The sequence below is a fragment of the Pipra filicauda genome, unplaced genomic scaffold (assembly GCF_003945595.2).
Source record: "Pipra filicauda isolate LSUMZ 115617 unplaced genomic scaffold, ASM394559v2 scaffold201_size1378038_pilon, whole genome shotgun sequence".
Classification (NCBI taxonomy): Eukaryota; Metazoa; Chordata; class Aves; order Passeriformes; family Pipridae; genus Pipra; species Pipra filicauda.
Window position 1 is genome coordinate 858246 of NW_024104312.1, and position 22805 is coordinate 881050.

At 42.6% G+C, this 22805-nt stretch overlaps 2 protein-coding genes across 6 annotated transcripts in view; one reads left to right on the forward strand and one right to left on the reverse strand.

Moving 5' to 3' along the window:
* SYN3 (synapsin III) overlaps positions 1 to 12204 on the forward strand; it is a 206236-nt gene extending 194032 nt beyond the window's left edge. For both annotated transcript variants that reach the window (XM_027715078.2, XM_027715080.2), the window contains exons 13-15: positions 3140 to 3224; positions 4699 to 4993; positions 6493 to 12204. In XM_027715078.2, the coding sequence (XP_027570879.1) occupies positions 3140 to 3224; positions 4699 to 4993; positions 6493 to 6625 (513 nt within the window). In that variant the 3' untranslated portion in view covers positions 6626 to 12204. The remainder of the gene's footprint in view (positions 1 to 3139; positions 3225 to 4698; positions 4994 to 6492) is intronic.
* Positions 11187 to 22315, reverse strand: FBXO7 (F-box protein 7). Of its 4 annotated transcripts, none has more exons than XM_027715083.2 (9): positions 21808 to 22315; positions 20178 to 20490; positions 18981 to 19208; positions 17492 to 17633; positions 16369 to 16452; positions 15183 to 15275; positions 14060 to 14110; positions 13372 to 13409; positions 11187 to 13018 (listed from the first exon to the last, which is right to left on the reverse strand). In XM_027715083.2, the coding sequence occupies exons 1-9, from the start codon at positions 21927 to 21929 to the stop codon at positions 12614 to 12616; spliced, it is 1476 nt and encodes a 491-aa protein (XP_027570884.1). In that variant the 5' UTR covers positions 21930 to 22315; the 3' UTR covers positions 11187 to 12613. The 4 variants fall into 4 exon arrangements, with proteins under 4 accessions (XP_027570884.1, XP_027570882.1, XP_027570883.1 ...); XM_027715081.2 differs by having other exon boundaries at positions 14060 to 14236; XM_027715082.2 differs by lacking the exon at positions 21808 to 22315 and adding an exon at positions 21459 to 21591 and having other exon boundaries at positions 14060 to 14236.
* Positions 22316 to 22805: the final 490 nt, after the last annotated feature.

A 22805-nucleotide genomic window follows, 5' to 3' on the forward strand; every position in this document is an offset into this window, starting at 1 on the left:
AAGAAACACCCAAGTACAAATTCAGAAAGTTAATATGTACCCTTAGGTTTGATGTCCAAGGGACAGATGCAATATCAGAAAGAGTATGACACAAGCAGTTAGAAAAGAAAATTAATCAACTCCCTAGCATTAAAACTGTATGGATGCTATTTGAGAGACCATTGTTTTCCATCATACATATATACATTTCTGATCTGCTCCTGATCCAAGAATGGAGGAAATAAACTTGAAGAGATAAGTGACAAAGAGGACATTCAAGACAAACAGGGGGGAAAATAATCTTTCAAATCTGGAAATTTGACATTTAAGAAGACCTTTATGCAGCATCATACAAGTAATAAAAGGAAATGTAAAAAGGATAGAAATTGATTTTGAAGAGCAGATAGGGGGAAGAATGAAACAAGAGTTCAACAGAAAATGGAAACCTATCAAAGAATTGGTGGGCTCTGTGGATCATCCAAAGTTAGGGGAGAAAAGGAAGGCATCAGGGACAGTGTTGTGACTCTAGTAAATTTAAATGCTGAAAGCAGGGAACTTCTTTACCTAGTTATAGCTTTTCCTGATGAGAATGACAGGGGAGAGAACAAAAACAGTTATTAAATCAGTGATGACTAATATTTTTAAAAATTCTTAAGCCCCTAGCCCCAAATGGCTATGTCCAATGAACTGAAATTAGGAAGTGACTAAGCTGCCAAAAAAAACTATGCAATATCATTAGAAACAGTTAGTGCTCCAGAGGATTGGTGTCCCACAAATACAAAATATGTGTTTTAAAAGTTTTAAGAGTAATTTAGAAAAATTTAGACAAGTCATAGACCTTATGAATTATCTCAAATGATAATTTAAAGAAGAATACAGAAGACTAATAAACCAACAGAACCACAGCTTAATACCTACACATATCTACATTAGTTTTACAAAGAAAAAATGTCTCATTAATTTCCTTTTGATTCTTTTCCTCTCAGTTCTTTGAGAACTCTTTCATAAAGTTGTAGATAACAAGCAATCAGTCAAAATAATGTAGCTAGTCAAAAAAAAAGCCTTGGGCAAGGTAATAGACAAGAGCTATTAAAGAAAGAAAGCAGAGGGGGGTAAAAGGCAAAGTTTTATTGTGAAGCGGAAGCTGACCTCAAGTATGGGAGATTTTAATTCTTGCAAAGAGTCAGCAGAGGGGATTCTTCAGGGATACTAAGCCTGGCCATGTTGATAAATGGGTTGGTTGAGCTCACAACAAATTTGTTTTCATGCCTACAACTTGAAACCTGGTTTCACGTTACAGCTACGGTTCTTCCCTTGCCTCTCTGATCCACCACCAGCCTTTCCCCTCATGGTTTCTCTTCCAAAGGCAGAAGACCTTGTGCTGGTTCTCACCCCTTCACCACTGAGCTTCAAAAGCCTGTTTTGCCTTCATCTCTGAGATGCCTTGACTGGCTGTAGGGAAAGGCTGTAGAGGTAAATGTGAGATCTAATTCCCTTTCTTCAGCTGGTCTAATCAGGATGTGTCATAGCATTAGGATGTCTCACAGCATTAAGACAGTAAATTTCCACCAACACCAAGGCAAGGTCTAGTGTTCCAAGCTATGTAGGACTAGGGGCCATGGAAAGTTTTCAGATTTTCCTCCCCCATCTCTTTGCAAGTCCCAGATAAAGAGTGTAAAAGATGGGCTGGCAACCTCATCACATTTATGTTAGTCCGTTGAAACTAATTTCAATGTTTCCAACTACGAAACCTTTCTTCCTATTTCCAGAATCACTTAGCTCATTCTCCTGACCTTCCAGGAGCCTTGAAGACCCTTTTATTATGATGTTCTCCACGTAAATAATCCGGCATGTACCAGCCTATCTGTCTCCAGCTTCCCCTGCTTTCATAAACAGTTTTGTGCAATAGGATTACTCAGACTTTTGTTAACTTTGGACTGGCCCGCTGTGCAGCTTTTCTGTGTTGCTTAATGTGTTTATTAAAATATCTGTCAAAAAGACTAAACAGTGAGAGAGAAGAAAGAGCAGATGGCACCGAATTATTTTCGTTAGTCAGAACCAGGAATGGCAGTGAAGAACATCTGACAGAGCCATGTATGTTAAGCCACAACAACAGCAAATGAAACTCCATATGGAAGACTGAATGGTAAGCTAAACTGGGGGTAGAGAGAGGGAGAGCATAAACAATCTGCAGATCTTTCAAGTGGCACTAGCCATTCCCTTGAGAAAGTCTTTGTCGCATACAGGCTAATGAAAACCATTGCTCAGCCTCTGCTTGCGTTGACAAGGGAAAAGCAGAAAATTAGGATGCAGGAGAAACGAACAAGCAATGTATACAGACAACCCAGATATTGCTTCATCTGGAAAAATGTAAGCAGACCCACCTCTGGCATCTGCAGAAGGAATCACAAAGCTGGGAAAGAGAAGTTGGTGATGAAAACAATTAGGGGCTTGGAAACATTCCCATGGAGGGACTGAAGGGATTCAGTCTCTTAGCTTTAGAAAGGAGGTGAAAGAGAAAGAGGGCAGTGAAGGTTTGCAAAATAATGAATAGCCTAGCAGGGGCAGGTTGTGAGAACTAGTCTCAAAACACAGAACAAGAAATGGAGACAAGAAATGGGAAAGACAGAGAGGCTGAGAGCTGAGCAAGATTCAAAGGGTCTGGGTATAAATATCAAAACAAAATATCTGGAACTGTTGCAAAGATTTTGCAGAGCAGATAATAAGCTTCATGTTTCAGGGTTGAAGCTGGCCCTTGCTTATTAGCAATCAAGAGGAGACCCCTTAGGGTAAAGAGATGATTACTCCATAGACATTTCCATGGTTCATCCCTCCTTTCTTTGGAACATCTGGTGCTGGCAACTGTCCAAAATGGGAGATGGGACTGAGAGACCCCCTCTGGCTAGATACATTTGGTAATTCCTGATTGTCTAAAAAACATTCTAAACTGTAACTTCATTGTTATTCCCTGTGAGCAAACAACTTCTATGTTCTTTATTATTCACCTCTCCATTTTAGTCCCATGAGATTTTACCAGCCAGATGCTGCATGTGTGTATGTGTGTATTTAAGGAACACTTCATGACTCTACAGTTCCTGTATTACCTCAGGGCTTCTCTTTGGGGACTCCGTATTAACTGGAATGGCTTTTTTTCCTCTAGCCTCCACAAGTTCAGCCGGTGTCAATGAAATCTCAGACTGGACCTCAGCTTGGACAGCTGTCACAACCACGGCCTCCTCCCCAAGGTACAAGTTCTTTGATTCCCAGGACAGTGATGACTGTGAGTCCTGTCAGTTTGCCTTCTAAACAAAAGCTATCAGGACAAAGGTTTCACTCATTTTCCAATTCACTGTCAAACAGGCAGCAAATTCAGTGTGCTGCTAAAGCAGATATTGTCATATTCCACAGCAGCTCGAAAAGTGGGATGAAAATTGGATACCAGATCCACTTGATATCCCTGGTAGGACTTAGCTCAGCAAAACGAGGCCACTTGAACTGGCACTGGAGTAGGATTCTGGGCATGGAGTATATTTGTGTTTGCACAAAGCTGTAGTAGCTACAAGTGTTAAGAAGTGACGGGGAGATGCTAGTGTTGTCAGGCCTAGAACAGACACCAATGTGGTGATGTCAGGATCCTTGATCCATCTATTCAGGTGTTCCCATGTCAACAAGAGTATACTCCCAGCTCCTTCTGACAGCAGTAGCAGGTTTGACTTCTGTGGCTTGGTGAGAACAACAGGTTTGGCTTATTGTCCTGATTTACTCTGAGGTGATGAAGCACAGGGCTGCCCTGTGGGTACCTAGGCCATACCAACCACTCAATTCACATAACTGATTAGACCCTCATTTTTGCCACCTTTATCCCTTCCTTTCTCCACTCCAACCTCCTACCAGATTAACACCCACCTCTAATTATCTTTTCCTCATTGGTCACAGTTTTACTGCATCCAAAATCCAGTATTTCTGATACGAAATGCATCTACGTAATCTTGGCATTACATACTATGACTGATATGAGCTGTTGGCCTTGCAGGATACTGCTCCCCATCTGTCTCCCGTACTCCCCTTCAATTCTCTGTAAAGTTTTTTCTCACATAACTCCCCATTCCACCTGTGAAACCCGGCCAGCCCTCACAACACTATCTGTAACTTTTGTCAGGCTCTCACAGTGTTATCTGTCATGTCCAGCAATTTCTCATGTCACATCCAATTGTTTTCCACTTCCTCTTCAGAGAGTCTGCTACCAGTGCAGCTGAAGCCACCTGGAACAGATAGTTTCAGCATGGATGGTGATAGGATGGAGTGTCTCACATCAAACTGCTGGGCCCATGAAGGGATTGGTGACCCAAACCAGCCCAGTTAGCTTTCATTTCCCACAGAGTTGGTTCTCCAGTGACTCTTCCTTCCCCAAGCAGGATGTGCTTACCAAGAAAAAGAAATACCAGACACATGGAAGAGTAAAACAGGTTGAAGTGACTCCCTTCAGGGAGAGTGGAGGGTCTTCTTTAGTGCTGAAGGAGGTAGAAAAATGGACAACTCTACAGAAGAGAGCATGACACCAATTTTAGGCCTATAAGAGAGGTTTTTCCTCATTCTTCCCAATGAAGCTAAACTGAAGAGTCTCTCCCGTTAGCAAGACCTGTTCTTCCATATAGATGTTTCATGCTTGTTGTCCATCACATGCACTTCCTCACATTTATGTCTACATGTCCCTTTCAGGTGGACCACGCCAGCCACAAGGATCTCAGCCTACGCGAACAAACGTACCTCCGCAGCAGCGGCTCTCTCCTCAAGGACAGCAGCCCCAGAGTCCTCTGTCTACTTCCCCTCAACAAAGGTCACCTGGATCTCCACAGCAAGTCCGATCAGCAACTGGGTCCTCTCCAGTCCAGGCTTCCAAGGCGGGCGCATTCCCTCCACAGCAGCCTAGACCTCCTGCCCAAGGCCGGGCTCCAAGCCAGCCAAGCCCGACGGAAACATCCAAACAGCAAGTTGCCCCACACCCACACCTGAAGTAAGTGCTCTGATAACCTGCTACTATCTGTAGATACCCTGAGCTGACATGAAGAACATATCACCTGTTGTCAGGCAGAAGTCCCCAGGGACAAAGACCTGCATAACTGTGAGTGACTTCAGAGGTATATATAAATATCCCTGGGCACAACGGGCACCATTGACCTGTTGTCAGGAGGAACAAGTTGTATTTGACATCACTAAGAATTCACATTCTTCCTCTTGTTCTTGTGCTCATTGTTAATCATGTGCTCTACCCTGGCCATATCAACACAGCCACTGCCTTCCCAGTAGGGTGTACACACCTTACAGGCTGTAAACAACACAATATGGCCCAGAAAGCTCAACAGGAGTCATTCCTTCACTATTCCCTGAACGCAGGAGCCACACAGCTTCTTTTCTGGGTAATTTTTTGCAACTGGTAGCAAAAAGGGAGGGGGGGGGGGTAAGGGGAAGTGGCCCTACTCATATATATGAAACTCCAGATGGTGACTGTATGTTGAAGTGCTCTTCTGGAGCAGAGCACGCCAATGAATTATTGTTGATCTCTGATAGCAGCCTTGGCTGTCACCCTTCATGGAGCATATCTGGCTGGCACCATGGCAGGAAAGATTGGCAAAAAAAAGTCTGATGCTGACAAAAAGTTAACACGAGCAAATTGGTATGAACTGGCCAGAACAAAATATAGGCTAGGAATGAGAAGACAATTTCTAGGAATCAGAGGAGTGATATTCTGGAATAGGCTTTCAGTGATGATGTTTACATTAGCAAGACAAACCAAAAAAAGTGTACTTAAGGATCAAAATGTTGGTGTTAAGGATGCAGTCACCACACTATACATATTTCAGGTACTTGGTTTTCAGAGTCTGGTCTTGTGGTGGATACCTATTACTGACCAGAAGAAACCACTCAGTGACTAAGCACAGTAGCAGAGAAAATTGGGAGATTTACTTTAAAAACACAGTCCTGAAGTTAAACACTAGCAGGTACATACCCAGCAGGAGCAGTGTGGCCAACCAAAAGACCTATATTACAGAGCTGACAGTCAGAGCACACAGGCTAGGGAGGGCAGGCAAATGCACACATTGCAGGGGACATGGCTACCAACTTACCAAACCTCTTGTGCTCTCACAGCTGAAAGGACAGGGCTGTCATTCATGGTACAGCTGATGAGAGACAGGGGACCTTCAGTATGAATCCATTCTTCTGCATTAGTACTGAAATTACTTAACAGTTCCTCACAACAGCCGCACCAAATGGCAGTTGCATACTTTTAGTCAGATGTTTTCATCAACTCTCACCAGTCTGGATTGAGCCACTTGTCCATGTCACATCCTTTCCCAACTCCCCATTCTTAGATGTCTTAGCACATGGAGATTATCCTTGCTAACCTCTCCTTTTATTCTTGAATTTGTCTGTGTGATGGAACACAAAGCATCAGTAACCAGCTTTGAATTACCACCTTCTCCTGCTGAGCTAGAACTCTGTTTTCCATTTCAGCAAATCGCAGTCCCTGACAAACACCTTCAGCATATCTGAATCACCTCAGCGGGGAAATGCCAGTGAAGATGAAGCAAAAGCTGAGACCATCCGCAACCTGAGGAAATCATTTGCTAGCCTGTTTTCTGATTAACAGTTCTGCAGGTGGATCTGTGCTTTTGTCAGTCCTCACTCTACATAATAGCATACCTGATGTCATCCTGGAATACACTCAGTGGAACCCAGCGACTTACAACTACCACCTGGGTAAAGGGAATTTAGAAAACTACAGTTGTTTTAATACAAAGAAAATATTCTAATAACAGTCTGAAAAGTGACTGCATAAAAATGTCACTACTTCATTGTTTTTTCTGCATAATCAGATCTGTTCAAATGACTGAATTGTAAAGCAATTTTACTCTTGCTAACTTCTGTGGAGTCGACACAGTTATGACAGTGCAAACTGGGTTTTATTTTGATTTGTACATAGTCAATACAATTGCTAACTTCCAATTACTGAATTCTTGTTAAGGTTGACCTAAAAAACATGGGCTTCTTTCAGAAACACATATGCAAAGGCAGAGTCAAGAATAAGTACTCATTGACTGATAAAGTGAGCATGTTTGAGCATGGAAATACAGTGAACTGTGGAACTTCGTGATACCAACTTCATAAAAGGTCACTTTTCAGAGCAAAACTACGTCCAAGTTAAATATGGTACCAGGCATCAGTAAGCACCAAAGATCACATGAGCAGGTCATCCAGATGGACTCCTGGTTTATTCCAGATCTCTCTGCTCATAGCAGATAAAAGATCTCTGTTTCATGCCTTGCATTTATGTCCCCTGCACATGATTCCCAAGTTCTGAGAGAAAAACATTGTGTTCTAACCCTGTAGCCTTAGCTCAAAAATAACCTGAGAAATGGGTGTTCCACATAAAAAACAACTTCTTCCCCTGCCCCTGAAAACACCAGAGTTCACATTCACAGTTCACACAAATTCCAGACAAAACCCAGCTAAACTCCAAGCACTTTGGTGACTTGGTCACATCTGGCTAAGCATTTCCCTCAGGAACGTGCCTAATTAATAGCAGAGCTGATGAAGTGCACATACTTGTGTGCTGAGTGTTCCATAATACCGAATGGACAGAGATATGGAGTGAAATCCTGTCTCCCTCCCTGAACTCCCACTGACTTCGCTGGGGTGAATGCAAAATGAATGCAAGGTGACAAACCTGCAACAGAACAGGAAAATTATACTTCACAAATAAGATGAGCTGGGTACATCCAGAGACATCAAGCCATGGCAGGACATGTATGGGATTGCCCCAAGCTGGTCAGAATCAGTATTAGTCCTCTCTAACCACCTCTGAGAATTATTCTTCCAGAGAAGACAGAGATGGATCTTCACCAGTGCGCTTTTTCTCTAAGCCTGCAACACTGAATGAAACCATGTACGTGCCCATATACTAGAACTTGGATATCACAAAACCCAGGAATGACACAAGCTATGTTCATGATTGCAAAAACCCACCCTGGGTAAATCCATGTATTTATAGCTATTTCTGCCAGGTGAGAACCCCCTTGCACCCTGTGAGCTCTGGTTATAATATACCTAATGCAGGTGTCAGCCTCATCCCACCTCCTCAAAATACAGCTTCAAGGCCAGACTTGGCTTTGTGCTTCCCTTAGCAACTTCACCATGATGATACTTAGGAATGCCCAGGGAGTTCAGTAAGTTTTAAGTTAAAAAAATATTTCAGCCAATGGCACAGATCTTTGCTGTCACTTAAACCAGGAGATCCCCAAAACAGCAAAAGCAACAGCTGCATTTGCCATCTCAGATCTTATGATTCACTGGTGGGAATAAAGCCAAACATGGAAATCCTTCCTGCATAGCACCTGTAATGAACATCTAAATCCAATGCAGTCATCTGGACCTTGTATGACCTACCCCTGAGCAGGCCTTTGCACATATAATGGCAAGTAACAGCATAGCTTTTCCAGGTTGGAAGTCTCTCAAGAGACACATCTGGATCAATGATTTATACCTCAAGGCCAGTATTACAGGACCACCTTACTCTCTGATTATTTGTTTCTGTTGTTATTTTCGTCCCCAGTTCTGTGTTGTCCTTCAAGGTTTGCTAAGCAGTTTACAATGTAGCATCATAAATACATGTCATTGTCTGAGAAAAAAAACAGTCCCTGATGTTTTGGAGTCTCCAGGAGCAATAAAAGCATGACAAATGGGCTTGAGCAAGACTGGTCCCACTGGCAAGAATAGCAGATTAACAGGCTCCACTACATGGAGAAGAGGTAATACAATGCTGGCAGGAGAGGATTTCCTTCTGTAACACTTCCCTCAGCATAGTTTAATGCCTTTCCCTACTAAATGGTCACCAGAGATGCAGAGTCAGAAATAAAAGTTTACTGCCAGAATCCTCAACTGTTCTATCCCCTGAAACTCTTTACGTCTCCCTTACCAACACGACATATACAAAAAAAGTAACTAGTGACTAGTATGACACGGCCCCATAGATCGACCCCAGTTCATCACTGAAACCACAACAGCTGGATCATTTGCTGATGCCGCATTTGAACACAGCAGGGCTGTCCTCTGATGGACCACAGTAACAGGATAGCACTGCTGACTTGATACCTAACGGTGACTCAAGTATCTTAATTTGCCTACAGCTCCCAGCTGTCACCTTTCCAGGGACAAGCAAACAGAATTGCATCTCCCCTCCTTCTAGCTACAAGTACGAGCAACAGGCATTGTCAGCTTATCTTAGTTATTCCCATAGTTCCTTAAAAGTGCTTTAATGAAAACAGTGAGTTGATTTCCTGAGTTCAAATGATGAAAATCTACGCTCTGTCCTATGAATGTCTCAACAGCACAGCTCAAGTCTACAATTATGATGCTCACATACTAGATGTTGTGGCTAGCAGGAGATTCACAAATGCATCATCCAAACCTCAGGTTGTCGCCTTTGATGTGAGGTTTCTAGTCCAAAATCCCTACACTCCAACAAAGAGACAGAGGGAATACAAGGGGTATATTCTCCATTTACATGAATGGAAAACTAAGGTATACCCAAGAGGTATTTAGCTACCGAAATATAACAGCTGGAGCTAGGGGCAGTAAGAAGGCAACAGAAAAACTAGTAAATAGAAGCTACATTTAAATCACAGGGCAGACAAGCCCCACAGCATGCCTTGGGACCTTTCTCACACAGCTGTGAAAACTGAGCACCTGGTCAGAGCTTTCTTTTGTCTTGTTTGCTTTAATTTTCTTCACATGGAAGCCAGGAAGCATGAGTAGGTTTGTGCATTTGGATCCAACCCAAGAAGGAGCTGGTAGGCAGCTATGACACCCACCCATATCCACCACCTGGAAAATTAGTTTACATTTTGCTGTTTAGATACAAACTGAGAAACATCTTGATTTTCTTGTCATAGCTAGGTGTGGTATTTCAAGAGAAATGTCATTTACATTCCCAGGCAAGCTAAGGTCCAGAAGAACAGCAGTCCTACTTGTAAATGCAGAGTACTTTACTGTCTTCCACTAACCACAAGCAGGTACATAAGACTTTACACCCTGTGTATGGCTCAGCTGCTTCACATCTGGTTGGGTCTAAGTTTCATGAGTAAGATAAAACAATAAATAGAAAAGCCAAGGAAAATAGTTCCTTATTTGCAAGTGACTCTTAGCAACGTTAACAGTGTTGGGTACTGATGAACAGTACAGGTAAGAAATGCCCATCTTCAGGCATTTCATCTTTTGTGATTTCTCTTTTATAGAAGTTTACAACAGGAATCACACACACACTTGACTTAGGAGCTGGCAAATAAACAAAGCGAGCAGCTAGTTTTCAAGTATTTCCTCTGTTTTGTCTTCTAATTTTATACTGTTGGCCCCGAGATATTCACTTTATATTTCATATCCTGTTTTATGAATAACAGGAACTCCTCTTTAAGGAACTTGACAGTTCCGGGTAATCAGGTTCCTTTATCTTTGGCTCACAATACCTTTACTACAATGTGAAGGACAACAAAAATGGGGAGGAATATCTTCAGGTCCTTTAGTGGTATATGTGTAAAAAGGCTGAGTTCATGTCTTAAAAAAAAAAAAACAAAAAAACATTCAAATGACAAAATCCAGTATAAACTGAACCTCTGGCATCAGCCTGCCAGAAGTATAACTTCATGGTTGTCTTCATGGCAGACAGAGCCCAATTCCAGAGAAGGACACAGCCTGCCAGCAGGGTAAGTCCCGCGATTGTCATCAAGGCAATGGCCATGCGAGTACCACTGGCACCACAAAACTGACTTATCTCACATGCACAGAGATCATTGTTCCCAGAAATAACTTGAAAAAAAAAACAAAAAGGGTAAGTTACAGCTTTAACTGATAAAACAATTTGTATAACCTTATCTGAATATTATGTATTCATTGCTGAAGCACTCATCACAAGGACAAGATGGTGCAAGACCAGCGCAGTGTAGATTTCCCTTTTCCTTTTTATAGTCAGGGGAATATAAAGAAACACTGTAAGCTTCTTTACAGAGGTCTGACTACGAATTTCACTTGTGAAAATTCTTTTGGAACAAGACAATTCAACCACTGCAGGTAAATGTTGAAAGTTAAGGATCATCTTGATATTGAAGGGAATCCATTGCTGTGAAGTAGAAAAGGGAAGAAAGAAGCAATACAACTTTTGACAGCAAAATAAAGTATTATATTTTACTTGGCAAAACTTCCTGACCCTACTGAAGTCAGCTGATTTTATACAAAACAAGATGAGTCACTGAAATATCACCTGAAAAAGCACATATTACTGATTAAATAGCTTGTATTTAACAGGAAATGCCATTCCATTTCCACTGTTGGAATTTCAAAAAGGTTTTAGAAAATAGTATCAGTTGTCACAACAGTCATCAGTACCATTTACATTTATAGAAACACTGAGATCAATCAGCTTAAAAAATACGTAAGGAATTAAAAGTTCTAGCAAAGTTTAGTCATTCTGGTCTTCCTTTAATTGAGCTCCAGTGTCAGCCTGCAGATCTCATCAGGAGACTTTAACAGTGGTCTTGTTAGTTGCTCATTAGTTAATAAGACAATACTTGAAAGGTGCTCATAACATGCTACAATACATTTCTTTTTGGCAAGATATAATCTGATACTTAAGTAATGGAATTAAATGGAATTCACTGAATTGAAGTGAGAATTCATTCTGCTTCTCATGTTGTCGTGACCCCATTTCCACTGCAACCAGGTCAGCCTATTTAATTCCTTAACTCAGACAGGGAGAGAAGATGCATTTTTGCACCACTTTTAGTTCACACACAGTAAATGCAGCCATGTACTACAGATCCTTATTTGTAAAGTCAAGGAGAAAGACAAAAGTTTTGCTGCCGATTCTTTGTAAAGTTGCTCTGCTTCTGTTTAGACTTCTGAGTTGCACTGTAGCATGACTTTACTCAGTTGTTTGTAAAATGAATTCATTTGTGTTCTAATACTTCTATTGTAAAGAAAATTCCTTCCCTGTATTCTTTGTGCATTAAGTAACAATACAAAAATGCTTTTTACCTAATAAAACATTACAGGAAAAAGGAAACAACATATTCAAAAATATCCATGAACACACATCTACCATGACAGTGGTAGTATCCTGTTCTATGTGGTACATGGTAACTTTTTTGTTAATAAAGATTATTAATTAGCCTGGTAGATTTTAAACATCATCATTTCTCCTGGAAATTTAGTAAAACTCTTCAAATAAGACAGACAAGTATAGGGTTTGTATTTAAAGTGCTCTTTATCTGATGCAGCAAGTATTTGGTCGGTATCCTTCTGGTCTGTAAGTAGCACTTCACAGACAACTAAGGGCAAGGAGGAGGGGAAGGAGAACAAACTGCTCTAAGTTGTAGCTCTTTGTGAAACAGACCTGAGTGCCAGGTGGTACAGCACTACCAGAGCACAAAACAAACCCAGCCTTTTTGGCTGGAACACTACCATGCACACATGTTCTTGACACAATCTGAAGAGAAGGCAGGTGTTAGTGCCTGGGATTTGCAATCTCCTGCAGCTAGGAAGCAAGCTCAGCGACTAGAAAACTCACTGCAGGAAAAAGCCTCGATCAAATGAACGCACGGCGAATGTCCATGGGGCGGCCCCGGCTGGGTCTGGGTGGAAACCTGTCATTGGGACCAGCTCGTCCTGGAAGCGTAGGGCTTGCTCCAGGCAAGGAACCAATGGGGTCAAAGTGTGGTCTGAATGGAGGAAACTGACCTGGTGCTTCTCCCTGGCCAGGAATGAGTGAGTTAATTGGGTCTCCAACATACGGAAGTGTTGGTCTCTCATCATATTCTCCACCAATGATCATTGGGGGATAGATTGGGTTTGATGGGAATGGGTTGGGAGGAAAGGGATTAGGATAGAATGGGTTGGGATGAAAGGGGATTGGATGAGGTATAGGGGGCAGAAACATCATGTGCCTCCATCTCAGGGCCTCCTTCTTCTGTTTCAACTTTTTCTTGTATAGCTGCAGACAGAAAAAGAAGGCATTTTAAAGCTCTGTAAGTGTTCCAGCTTCAGCAGCTGCATTCAGTTTTATGGTACTTCTCAAAAAAGTGCTCCTCACCAGTCTGAAAACCCAGAGCAGCAACTCCCCTGCTTGCCAAAGCCCAGACACAGCATCTTTGGAAGATCTCTAACCCACAATTCAGGCACACACCATGTAACTTGTTGATGCTGCTTTCCCCTATTCCGACGAACATGCATACATGGAACGCCATACTTTTAAACTAAAATTTAACTCATTGCTGCCTCCCAAAATCTGTGCTTAATTCTCAAATTAGACTCATCTCAGAGAGATTATATAAAAAAGCCACCTACTTCTTTCCAGTCTGTATCACGAGGCCTTGCAATAGGATCTACAAAGAGAAGGAAAAAATTAAGAAAAGCAAGTAGCATTTGTGCCACAGGTGCCCAGAGTTTGTCAGAAGTTGCAGAATAATCAAGACAGGAAAAAACACTATTTGGTCAATACATCCTTTCATAAAGATAACGCATCTTAAAAAATATAAAGCTCCAGGACCATTTAATAGGTAATCTACTTGCACACTCATTTTGTGTAAAGCATTATTTCCAAATGGTACTAAGTAGAGAAATCCCAGAAATACTGTCCCCACCTATGCCTTCTGACAGCACTTCCCTTGACTACCTTTGTTTCTTCAATCCTGTGTGAGAAATTGTAGTAGGAATATATCCTCCCTCCACTTCCTAATATCTGCAATAGCCAGTACACCAGAGTAGCAAAGGAAACAGATGAAAACAAGGAAGGCCTGCACCACGCAATGGGAAGAACCACATGGTCCACCAGTAATGGCTCAGAAGATTGTCAGCAATTTTCCTGACTTAACACTGTGCATCCACCTGAATTACAGCTGACCAACTGTACTGCATTTCCTCAGAGTGTTTAAATAACATTACTGGCTGCCTGAGGAGCCTCTTATCAAAATCTGTCACACCTAATCCCTCTGTTAACATGAAGCAATTAGAGAAAGATGTGCCTCGACATTACCTCGGAAATCCCGCAGATACATAAACCTCCACAGAAGCTGGTCATTTGAAGCTGTGTAAAGATCACGGCAAACAGCAGAGAGAGAGATGAGTGAACGGACATCTAGAAGCCTGAAAATCCGAAGCTTGAGCTCAAGAGGAAGGACCACTAACCCAAACACATCTGGCAAGTTCAGAGCTACACAGTGAAGAAAACAGAAGTATCACTTAAGTGGTGTGGAGTTTACTCTATCTCTAAAGACCCTAAAAGAAAGAAAGAACATCATAATCTTTCCCTTAATCCTCTCCCCTTCGTACCTGAGTTGCACCACTTTTCTCAGCAACTACTGTGATATGACTTCTTGCAAAACAGACCTCTTGCAACTCTAAGTACACCTACAGAGTGCACGAAATAGGGCAAATGACACTTTATACTGACCACTACGCCTAAGAAACATCCCAAACATCTAACTATATTTATAGGCTACAGAACAAAAGAATAGGTAAAGAAAAAAAGACCTGCCCAATTTCATGAGTCTGCAAAATACACATTAAGTACAGAGCACATGCTTCACATAAAACCTTCCTGCACTGAAGTCTAGAGGGAATTCCATTGAATAGTCTTCAGAACACAAAGCTGAGACCTTTTACAGCAGTAACTATGCAGGGACAGCCTGGCTTCCTACTGCCTCACAAACACCAGCTTGGGTTACTTCCTAACATCCCTTCCAAGCCCTCAATGAACAGTTACTGACAAGATCATTACTGAGGTTAGACTTCCAAATATGATGCTACACAAATTTTTCTGTATTGACAAAGAAATAGTTCAAAACTATAGAACTACTGCTACAAAATTATTATGGTATGATTTTCTCATCATTAAGCGTGAAAAACAGCCACTCCATTTCAGTCTCTGAATTGTGACTAGAGCAATGAAAAATTAAAACCAGAATTATATTAATATTTTCTCAGTTACAAAGATCAATATATTTCTTTAGAATATATATATTACTTTATGCTTATTTTTTATATAGCCATCACTGAGAAGCTGTTTCTAACACTTTTCCTTCAAGGGTTTTGACAGACCCCCTCCCTTCCATCCTCACAAATTAAGTATTATCTCTAACATAAATATTTTCTCTCACCTTGTCGGGCAGCAGCCAGGAGAGAGTAAACCAGCTGGTCTTTAAAGAGACGGGATAACTTCTGAAGGTCTTTGTAAACACCTGCAACCTTCTCTATCAAAGAAGAGAGGTAAAAAGCTTAACTTCAAAAGTTTATAACACAAAAATTATACGAGAATTACAGTTTTCTTGTAAGCAGAACTCTAATTTGCTTGTGATCTCGATGGGAGCAGCTCTGCAGCTACAGTGTAACTTGCTTGCAACAAGTCAGTCATTGGCAACTAGAGACCATTTCCATGGTCAGGCTCAGCTTTCCCTTTGGCCTTAAAAAGCACAATTAAGGGGAAGACTTGAGTTATCCAGAAACAAACCGACTCTCAAGCTGTCAGAGACTCCTTTGTCAGATTACAAAGCTCATGTGTAACATACATCTGTGTTCTAAATGCCTGAAATAATAATTTTTCTGACAGAAGTGGTTATGCATTCTGTTCTCTGAAGAAAGGAGAGCCAGAAGACTCTACTGTTATATTGGACACATTTCAGTACTCAGTTCTTCTAAAGCCTTTCAATTAGACTTATACACCAGTGACTGGGACTACCCAGAACATATCCTAGGACATCAAGTCAGTCTCAACTGCCAATAAAGCAGCTCATCTACTTCAGAGAACAAAACACTAGTCAGGCCTGTGCTCACAAGGATCCAGCCCTTCTCTGCTTCCTTGACTTAGTCTTCCCTCCAGTTTTGGCACTCTGGAGAAACCTATGTGGCCAGCACATGTTTTCTGACAAAAAGAATTTAACCATTACAGTGCCACAACAAGAGTGTAGGTACCACCAGCCTCTGAAGCCCTGAGCTGTCAGGCAGAAAGGGGGTATTTTCCAGCACTGCTGTCCCAGAGATCCACACATACGCTTAGGACCTCATAAATTACAGGCATAGGGGCCAAAGGATAAATTGGACTTTGCAAGGTTCTTTTCTAACACTGTTAATCCAAGAAATACAATTTGTTTTCACAAAATATGAATAAATGGCTACACTCTGAATTCCTTTTACCACAAAGTTATGACTAATCTAAGTGGTAACTACATTTTTATTCTTTTTTGCTATTCTGTACCTATTTGGTGCTATACTAAAGCATCTTTTTACCCACTGTGTCACTTCTTTACTTTTCAGTTTACTACTATGAGTATCATAGCTCAACCATACCTGGGTCCTGAAAGGAAACAAAGGATGCTGGCAATAGCTGGATCCTCTTAACACTTTTAATCTCGTTGTTGATTTTTAATGTTGCTGCAAATATTAAAAAAAAAGACACTTCAAAACTTAAAACATGCTGAGAGAGGACAAAGACCACTTCATTACTGCTTTACTCTTTAGAGATGTTTTACTTTCCTCCCTTACTAGATCCCACAAGGAAAATACCCAACTACAGCAGGTAGACAAATAAAAACTTAAAATAGCAAAGCAGCAACCAAGCATTACATGAAAAGAGATGTAACACAGAAGTTTACTTTATGAACGCTCTATGCATGGCAGCTATAACACTGTCCTAAATCTAACCTTAACCCACCTTGGTTAAAACATCCGATCATAATACGTACAGGTTCTGAGAAAACATATGTGCTTATACAAATTGGCAAAATCAGTTACAAGTTTTACATAGAAACGTAAAAGATTTAATCAAAGATTAAAATTAGAACCAAGTCCCAATTTAATATTGTTTCCACAAAAATGTGGAATTACTCAAATACTAAATAAAATAAAGAATAGAAAGGAAAAAAAGACAAAAAAATCTCAAAAAAAACCATCAAGTGATACGGAAGTTGCTTCAAAAAAATAGACTTCTATAATTTTTCTGGACTGAATGTCTTAAACTACAAACAATTTTTGAGATCACAGTTAGTGTACTACAGGAAAGATTATACATCAGAGCTAAAGAATACATAGTCTGGAAGTTTTAAGTCTAGCAAAGAACATAAGACACAATACTGTAGCTGGAGCAGATCTACTTCTTTTCATGTCTGGCAATGTATATCAAAGTTCATGTGAAATGAGACACAAAAAAATTCTAAAACATTTCTGTGAAAAGACCAGCTGAATCTCCTAAGGACTGATCTGTTATAATTAGAGGGAGACAAACAGTTAACACAGAGACCAGAAATGCGACGAGTATTCAGCATCAGGAAGTGGCATCTCCTGCACCTCAGCAACCCAAGTAATAAAGGTGCAGCTCAAAACTTACCTCACGAAAGTGCATATAAGTTTTCTCTTGCTAAACAATGGTGATACTTAGCAATGCGCATCCAGGATAAAAATTTGACTGACTTACCATTAATAGCAACAAGATCTCCCAGAGGCACACAAGTCAAACCAGCAGAACCTTCCTCGCAAAGGGGATGTGTGTACTGTAGCTTATAAACACCATTCCCCCTCCATTTCTCTGGCATAGAGACTGCCTTGGCTTCTGTCCCCTAAAAATGCAAAGAGGTAACACACTGTCACACTTTAGCAGTGTACCAATGCTGACGGGTAAGAAAAGGATTAAAAGTTAAGAAATTGCAGAATGATGTTTGCAATTCAACTCTTAGGTCAGTTGTAATGCACATTATGACACAGTGATTATATGTGATTATACACTATTTTCCCCAGAAGAGTAAATATAAGGTGAAGTTTAGTAATTTTTTGTCCTGACAGGAAAGGTTTTTCAGTGATCACTCACACCTATTTCTTTGAGACACATGCTTCATTCTGTCACCCATTCCAGCATTCCAATAGCTCCTGCACGTACATTAATTTGCTGCACAAAAAACATGTTGTTGCACCTTTTCTGTGAACTTACAATATCTGACAGGGTTGTAAGAATCATAGTTTGAAGTTAATCTGAAAACTTGAGTCAACTAACAGTTTTTCTTTCAACTTCAGTATGAAAAGGCTCAGATGGAATCCCAGGGGGTGGATATGACATAACCACAAGTATAAGTAGATTCTTTCCTCTTAAATCTGTAAAGCAATTGTCTTCCCTACTTCCGAGCCTGCTCACTGACATAAACAAACTTTCTTCCCAGAGGCAAATGTATTCTTCGGGTAGTATTTCAAATTAGGGGATGTAATAAACTTAGCAGATTTATTAAATTGGTATTGGTCAACCAGACACCCACATGTGTTTAGTTAGCCTCACTGCAAGAAAAAAATATGGGAATTTAAACACCTTTCCTCACATCAAGTCTTCTTCTGCATGTTCAGCCACTTATGAGTAAATATAAAATGCAAATGGAAGGGAAAAAGTGAATTCACACATTGTACAGAGGTATTGCCATAGGTGCTCAAGTACAATACCTCTACAGATTAGTGGAACCAAAGCCTAACAACACTTAGCTGAAGTTCATATTGAATTGGAGACAATATTTTGGCAGACCTAGGCCTTCCTAAGCACCACTTGAGCAGGCTACCATTGAGATGACAGTGACACTTAAGGCAGTACTTTGATGAAGTCCTACAATTTAAGCATATCTACACATGCTCAAGAGCATAAAGCAGAAACAGAAGGTAGTCAGCTGGGTCCTAGGGAGGCTGAGGACAAAAAGAAACACAGGGACAGGTCTTTTCTCTTGCACCTAAAATCTGCTCTAGTCTTTAGCCCAAAGAATTACTGGTCAGGGAAATCAGAGAAGCTGGAACTTCAGCAGCCCCTGCTGCCAACTCACATATACAATGCAGAAGAAGATCCTCAGATGGATCTTGCATTACACACTCCCATGATATTCCATAGCTTTCTCACACTGACCAAGAAATTTCTATTTGCTTGTGCACCTACCTACCTGAGGTACATAGCCTGTCTCCATCATGAGCAGATGAACCAGAACAATCAAGGCATCAGTGGCACTAGTACACTCAGCAGAAAGGTAGAGCATCTCCAAGGAATGGGGTATTTCACCATCAGCAGCTTCACTGCACAGCATGGGTTCTGAGGGATAGGAGCCTGTACCTTCTTCCAGGTCAACATCTTCTGGGACTAATCCAGAAGGAAATTCTAAGCTGGATCCTGCCTTCAGGAGAAAGCAAAAAATAACTTTGTTCAGAAAATTACGCCTCTGTATACATCAATATTTTACATCAATATTTTGCTTATTCCATTTCCCATGATTTCCCATACAAGTTGTACATACAAGATTCATTACACCTCCATTTTCCAGCATTCCAGATGGAGACTGGGATTATATACATAGCCTCTGTATCTTTTAATCTTTATAATACAAGTGCTTCATTAAAGGATCTGTCATTTTATTGCATACACAAATTGAAGACAACATGGTAATACTATATTAAACCTTCAGAATTAGAATTTTTGCAACATACACAGGAATAATTTAATCACTGTAGTATCACCATTAATTTGAATTTAGCCAACATGCATGGCAAGTAACCAAAATGGTAACTGGGACTGCCAACAAACACAACAGGCCTAAACAGCAGGGAAAAAAAAAATCCATGGAGTGCATCTGCTGTCACTTAAGGAGGACTGTGGCTTTATTGTAACTTCCTTTCTTCTACAAAAATCATACCATGTTATTAAGTTATCTGACAAAACTACAGACACATTACAAAAATAAAAAAATTGAAAGGGAAAGGTCATGAAAGGAAAAAAATAAGAGCCCAATTCCAACAGGCAGTGCCTGTTGCAACTGCTCAGTACCTAGAATCAAGAAGACAGCACTGAGGCAGGTAAGAAACATAATCCTAATTTCCTTAGGAAAAGTGCATGTTCCAGCAAAAACATTCACTCCTGTAAAAACATCAGATCTAAAACACTTTAGGCTCTCTGAATTAGCTTCTGTGCCACAGGTAATATACAATGTAGAGAGACAAATTTCCATTCAAATAACTGGATAAACACTGGACAGGTATTAGGAGCCAAATATTCTGAAGAGACTCTCTCCTATAGAGTACAGCAATTGACACAACAACATACCTTCTTTTTTGCCTTGTGCTGTACAGGACAATTCTCATCTACTTACCCTCTCATCACTCTTTTGAACTTCCACCTGAGCTTTCTGGTTGTCAGATTGTTCATTCTGCCCTTCTTCTTTTGGACTGTTTGCCTCGCTGTTGTTGGGGGTCAAGGTGGACGGCTCACGACCATTCTGAAGTGGGGGAGGAGGAGGAGTAGGAGCAGAAGGAGGAGGAGGAGGTAGGCTGGGTTGCCCATCTGCTTCTTCTAGAAGTAAGCATATCAAATCACCAGAAACAATCCCGTACGAAGCTAAGGTCTTCTGATCCTCTGTGAGAGCATCTTTTCTGTTCAATGTTATTGAAAACTTGGTATCAGAACTGAAAAATAAAAGTAAAAAAAAAAAAGTAAGGAAACATGGTTGGCTGCAACTGGGTAACTGCATACAGAGGTATATATGACTGGATATGGCACTTAGTGCTATGGTTCAGCTGACATGGTGGTGATCAGACAAAGGCTGGACTTGGTGATCCTGGAGGTCTTTTCCAACCTTAATGATTCCATGACTCTATAGTTAGAAATGCATACTCCGTTTAATCCATTAATAATGAGCTACATATTACAGAAAGAGTGAGGGCAAAAAAAAATCTATGAAATTATTTCCCCCCATGTTTCTCTCTAGGTACATTTTAAGCAACTGTAGCTGCTTGGTAGATAAAACTTCATTTACAGAAATTTCTCATAAAAAAGTTACAAGCAAAAGCAAACAAATGCCCTTCAAATTCGAAGATATCACACCTAGGGAAACAAGCTTTAAATAAACTAGTGGCTGAGATTATTTAAAAACAAATACTGCTGAAGACTCAACTATCTTGCTTTCTCATGAAGCAAAACATTACTTTCAAAGATCAGCAGCTGTCCTACAGGATAGTAGTCGCAAATGAGGGTAATAAGATAAGATGCTTCAGGGTAAGCACGGATGAAAAAAAAATAGAAATGAAACTGGTTAGCAGGGAAGCAGCTACCCTGAAATACACCCACTGTAGCAAGACAAGCAGCAACTTCAGATTTCTCCTGCCCACGTCACACGTGAATCACCAGTGAAACACCAGTACATCGGACCTAATTAGAGGATTGCGGTACAAACCCTTCAGCCACCGCCAGAAAAATCCCCTTTTGTAGGCGATTCTTAAATTGGTTCTGCAGACTTCACTCTCCTACAGAGTATGCCGTGAGTTCTTCACAGATAAAACGTTTACGAAATTTAAACCCGGGGACTCTCCAGGAAGCCTGAGGGAACTGTAAAACTGACACCCTGCACCCACTGTGTAACGTAAGGGCCACGCACAAACCCCAGTCAGCTCTGACTGAGTTGCGGATTCGCATTTCGCAGCCGAGCACGCCCGAAGTTTTGCTCTCCCGTTCCGCAGCGATCAGCCTGGAAGCAGCACGCGTCCCGGGCGCTGCAGGAGCCGGGACAGCAGGAGCCGGGGCACCCCCGTGCGAGGGGAAAAGCCCTCAGACCGGGAAGACTTCAATCCCCCGGGACGCGCTCCCTGGCACAGCCGCGCCCGACCGGCAGGGGGCAGCACTGCGTCCGGGGGGTCGCGGGGGGCAGACTCCCCCTCTTCCCCCCCCCGCGTGGTACGGCCCCGCCGCCCCCCTCGGGCCCCCCAATGGTTTGGTCCGCACGGTACCTGTACCCCCAGGCGGGCAGCAGGGCCGCGCGCAGCTGCGCGCGCAGCTCTCCCAGCGTTGGCTCCGCCCCCGGCAGCTCCAGGGCCGCCGTTCGCTTCTGCAGCCGCACGCGGAGCTTCATCGCGGCGGCGGCGCCACCGGGGTATGGGGGGAGTGTCTCCGCTCCCCCCTCGCGCCCAGAGCGGGCCCCGCCGGGCGGCGGCGGAGACAGTGGGGAAGGTGGCGGCAAGGCGCGGGCGCAAGGGCTGCCGGGCCGGGCCGGGCCGCGCCGTTGTTTTGGTTGTCGCGGCACCGCCTCAGCGCGGCCCCGGCCCCGCCCCCGATCGCTGCCTCGGCGTGCCGCGCTCTGACCTGCGCGGCGGCGGCCCCGCCGGGCGGCAGCGGCGACAGTGGGGAAGGTGGCGGCAAGGCGCGGGCGCAAGGGCTGCCGGGCCGGGCCGGGCCGCGCCGTTGTTTTGGTTGTCGCGGCACCGCCTCAGCCCGGCCCCGGCCCCGGCCCCGATCGCTGCCTCGGCGTGCCGCGCTCTGACCTGCGCGGCGGCGGCGGCCCCGCGCGGCCGCGATCGATGATTGGGCGTTCGGCTGCGCGCGCGCCCCCTCAGGCGGTGTGGGCGGAGCTGCCATTGCTGCGTGTGCGACCCCGGCTGTGCCTGTGGGCGCTGCTCCGTCCGCCTCAGCCCCTACCCTGCCACCGACGGGAGTGATCCCTGCGCCCTGGCTGCCCTCCTCCTCCTCCTCAGTGTAACACCGGGTCAGATGGTGTTACAGAATCACGGAATCAACTAGGTTGGAATCCTCTGAGATCGTTGAGTCCAACCTGTGACCGAACACCACCTTGTCTACCAGACCATGGCACTAAGTGCCATGTCCAGTCTCTTCTTAGACACCTCCATGGACAGTGACTCCACCACCTCCCTGGGCAACCCATTCCAATGTCCAGTCACTCTTTCTGTGTAGAACTTCTTCCTAATGTCCAACCTAAACCTCCCCTGGCACA

What these genes read in the sequence shown, in the direction of transcription:
- FBXO7 (XM_027715081.2), bottom strand. Translation starts at nt 21,929, where the DNA reads ATGAAGCTCCGCGTGCGGCTGCAGAAGCGAACGGCGGCCCTGGAGCTG. An exon ending in CTGCCCGCCTGGGGGTACAG is followed by an intron (nt 20,491 to 21,807) that starts GTACCGTGCGGA and finishes TTTATTTTTCAG; the next exon opens with TTCTGATACCAAGTTTTCAA. An exon ending in AGATCTTGTTGCTATTAATG is followed by an intron (nt 16,453 to 17,491) that starts GTAAGTCAGTCA and finishes TAATATTTGCAG; the next exon opens with CAACATTAAAAATCAACAAC.